Source organism: Octodon degus, unplaced genomic scaffold, assembly GCF_000260255.1.
Source record: "Octodon degus isolate 3935 unplaced genomic scaffold, OctDeg1.0 scaffold00100, whole genome shotgun sequence".
In the NCBI taxonomy this organism is placed as follows: Eukaryota; Metazoa; Chordata; class Mammalia; order Rodentia; family Octodontidae; genus Octodon; species Octodon degus.
Window position 1 is genome coordinate 5,126,188 of NW_004524676.1, and position 3,249 is coordinate 5,129,436.

Below are 3,249 nucleotides of genomic sequence, written 5' to 3' on the forward strand. Positions count from 1 at the left end.
TTTTCCAGTACTGGGGATTGAACTCGGGACCTTGTGCATGCCAGGCAGGTGCTTATTCAATACTGAGCTATCTCCCTGGCCTCATGCTGAATCTTTAGTAAGAACTTCATAGGAATTTATAATACCAGAACACTAAATTTGGTTTGAGGCTGGGAGCCCCACTATCAAGTGCTTGTTGTACGGTTAGAAAATTCTGGAGCTTGGATTCTTGACGATGTCTGGTAATCAAAATCAAGGACAAGGCACAGTGCTATCAGGCCTCTTTTATGAGTGAAAGGAGCAGTTCTTCATCTCTTGTCTTCTGTTGGCAATTCTAAATTAAAAAGGCAATGGCATTTTCATTAAGAAAACAGTTCTCCTGGATGTATCGCTGAGTCCATTAATTTGGTGCTTCGAAACTCATCAGCAGTCACCTGTGCAGCTACCTTTGTACAAAAGCACCTTAGAATTGATTCTGGAGGGTCTTGATCTTAAAGCCTCAGGCACCTGTGCCGTCCGCGGGGGATCTAGTGTGTTGGTGCATTGAATCCTGGACAACTAAGGCTTATGGAGCAGATGAGCCCTTTCTAGCTGCTTTCGCCCCTTGCCGAGGGGCCAGCTCCCTAATGCGGTCTTCATGCTGATCAAGGTTTACAGCGGGGCCTGGGACACTGGGCTGCTGCCCGCCTTCGCTGACCTCCAGGTCCTGGCCTGGCCCCCCCCTTAGCCACAGGTGTCATCTGGCGTCACTGTGTGAGTTGTGCGGCTGCGCAGATATTCTTCTCTGAAGAAGGACTCCCAAGCCTGACTCATTTCAGGAAATGGGCGTGCTTGTTTCCCAGCCCCTGGAGAGGTCTTTTTCACCGGGGACATTTAGCCACACGCGGGCAGGGTTTGTTTACCCAAATGTGGGAGATAGCAGCAATGAGCGGCCTCTTCTGAAGCAGCCGCATTTCCCTGAGGAATCCCGGGGAACCGTGTGCAGGCCTAGGGGTAGCTGATGCCCTTATTAATGTAAATATTTCTGGGGCTTTGGTTTTGTGAGGCTCGCGGATGAGCTGTGTGAACAGGCTTTGCTGCAAGAGAAATATAATTTAGCAACAGATTTAAAAGGTAGACGGCAGTGTTCGTAATTACTGTTTGTTTAGCTCACTGTTGCCTAATAAGTGGATTTAAGTAACCTCAGGGGTAGGGAATGTAATGTTCATATTACAGTCAGCCATGCAAGTCAGATTGTAACTAACTATTGCAGGGGGCACCCACGGAGTCATTTTATAGAAGTAATTCCTTGAATTTTAAATGTAGAACTGAGCTTTTGGGGATAGGCATGCCCTACCATTCGGGCATCAACGTGGTGGCACAGGCAAAATCAGCACGCCCTGCGGTATAGTCCTGCTTAAAAGCCTCCATTGCCTCTGGCATTGAATTCTTTCTAATCTGACACAGGAATGAGGAAGGTGGAATTTAGGAACCTCTTTTCTCTCTTGCCACCACTCATTTGTCTGGGAAGGGGAGAGACTGAAATATTCCAAGGGTCTGGAATAGTGATCAGCAGTGTTGGAATCAGCCTGGCAACTTTCAGGTTCCTGGTGGCCGGGTACCACCCCAGAGATTCTGGTTTAATTGTCTGGAATAGTCTGCACTGGGCTTTGTAAAAGCTCCCTAGAGGAGGCTATTGTGCACCAGCAGTGGAGGGATCATCTCACGGAGTGCCTCTCAGCCGTGGCTGCAGATTGGCATTGTCTGGAGAGCTTTAGAAAGGACGGTGGATGCCCCACCAATTAAAGCTCATTTCCGGAGAAGGCCGGGGCTTTCTGCAAAGCTCCCAGGCGGTTCTGCCGCACAGCAAGAGATAAGGTCAGTTGGCTGATTTAATTTTCCCGTATTACAAATATGGAAAAAATAGGACTTACAGAGGTCAAGTGGCTTAGTCAAGGTCAAAACATCATTGTTGCAGAGACAGGCTTGTCTTTTAGGTCCCGTGCTTCCTGGTCTTTCTGCTGCCTAGCTTTGGTCGCCTTCCTCATGTTGGTCTGTTGTATTTATTGTGCCTCCTGTCCCTCAGGTGATGTTGCAGCCTCCAGGAGGCCTTTTCTGACTCCTCCAGGTCTCCTCCCATCCACTCTCGGTAAGATCCCTTCTTTTCTATTTGAATGACCCGTCAGTTCAGGACAGGCATGTGTTCATTGAACTCACTAGTGTTTTAGGGTTCCAGATACTATTTGTTGAAGCACCCTAACTTGTAATTGATCAGTTAGTCCATATGCATTGCTAAATATGATCTATTTCTCTGTGTCACCTTCTGAAAATAGCTTCTGAAAGCAAAGCCCATGTCCTAGTTGTCTACAGCCTGCTGCACTACGGGTCAGGGTCTGGCCATTAAAGCCTTCATACCTGCCTGTCCCGAGAGAAATTTGGCAGGAAATGTTGATGAGGGGATTTTGATGACAAAAAGTGCAATAAGATTTTAGTGACTTTACAGGTCATCAAGTGCAGTACAGCATCCGGGGACCTTTGAATGACTTAACAACTGCGCTGGAATAGGGGCAGGGCGCAGGCAGCGCCCGCTACCTGAAGATGAAGTTGCTTAAGAGTTACTTTATGAGAATTGTGTGTTTTAAGCACTGGATTGTTTTCTCAGATGTACTGAAAATATAACGTTGGGTTAGTATGGCCCAATTAACTTCCTTGGCTCCTTCAGATTAACACACTGCGCTGGTCTCTTCTCAAACGACTAAGAGTCTGTTTTCCTCGTTGTTCCAGTTTACTTGGCGTCCTGCCTGGTCACTGCCATCTTTTTCACTGGGAACATATTTCCAGGTTTGCGGTATTTACATTTATTCTTGTGGCTGCCGCAGATTTGTTTCAGGAAGCAAGACTGCAGTGAGCGCTGCCGGTCTGCCGGTGTACCGGAGGCTCCATGTGGGCGTGGTAGAAATGAATGATTTGCCTGGGTAGAAAATCAGAACTAAAGAGTTTTGGTGCCAACGCTGGGCTGTTCTACAGGGTGGAACCCAAAGTGTTAGGGTGCTGCTGCCCAGAGGGAACAGTGACCAGCGTGTCTTTAACCACTTAGAAACCTGTTCAGTAAGCTTGAATAGGTCCACACATCCTCCCCGGGAGTACTTACAGCCAGTGTCATGGTGTGGAATAGAAGCCACCACAGTATCAGTAAAAAAAAAACAAAGTATGTTTGCTAAGTATAAAATTCAAAGAGGACAGATCTTTTCTTTCAGTCCTTTAATTAATCTAGTTTCTTACACACTTGGT

The 3,249-nt window shown here is 47.1% G+C and overlaps 1 protein-coding gene and 1 pseudogene across 2 annotated transcripts in view; both read left to right on the plus strand.

Annotated features, from left to right (window-relative positions):
- LOC101585227 overlaps positions 1-706 on the plus strand; it is a 1,754-nt pseudogene extending 1,048 nt beyond the window's left edge.
- Ano6 (anoctamin 6) overlaps positions 1-3,249 on the plus strand; it is a 169,584-nt gene that overhangs the window by 35,772 nt on the left and 130,563 nt on the right. The window contains exon 2 of one of the 2 annotated variants that reach the window (XM_023723612.1): positions 2,045-2,107. The exons of the other annotated variant lie outside the window; for it this stretch is intronic. Coding sequence (XP_023579380.1) covers positions 2,045-2,107 — 63 coding nt within the window. The remainder of the gene's footprint in view (positions 1-2,044; positions 2,108-3,249) is intronic. 2 annotated transcript variants of the gene reach the window in all.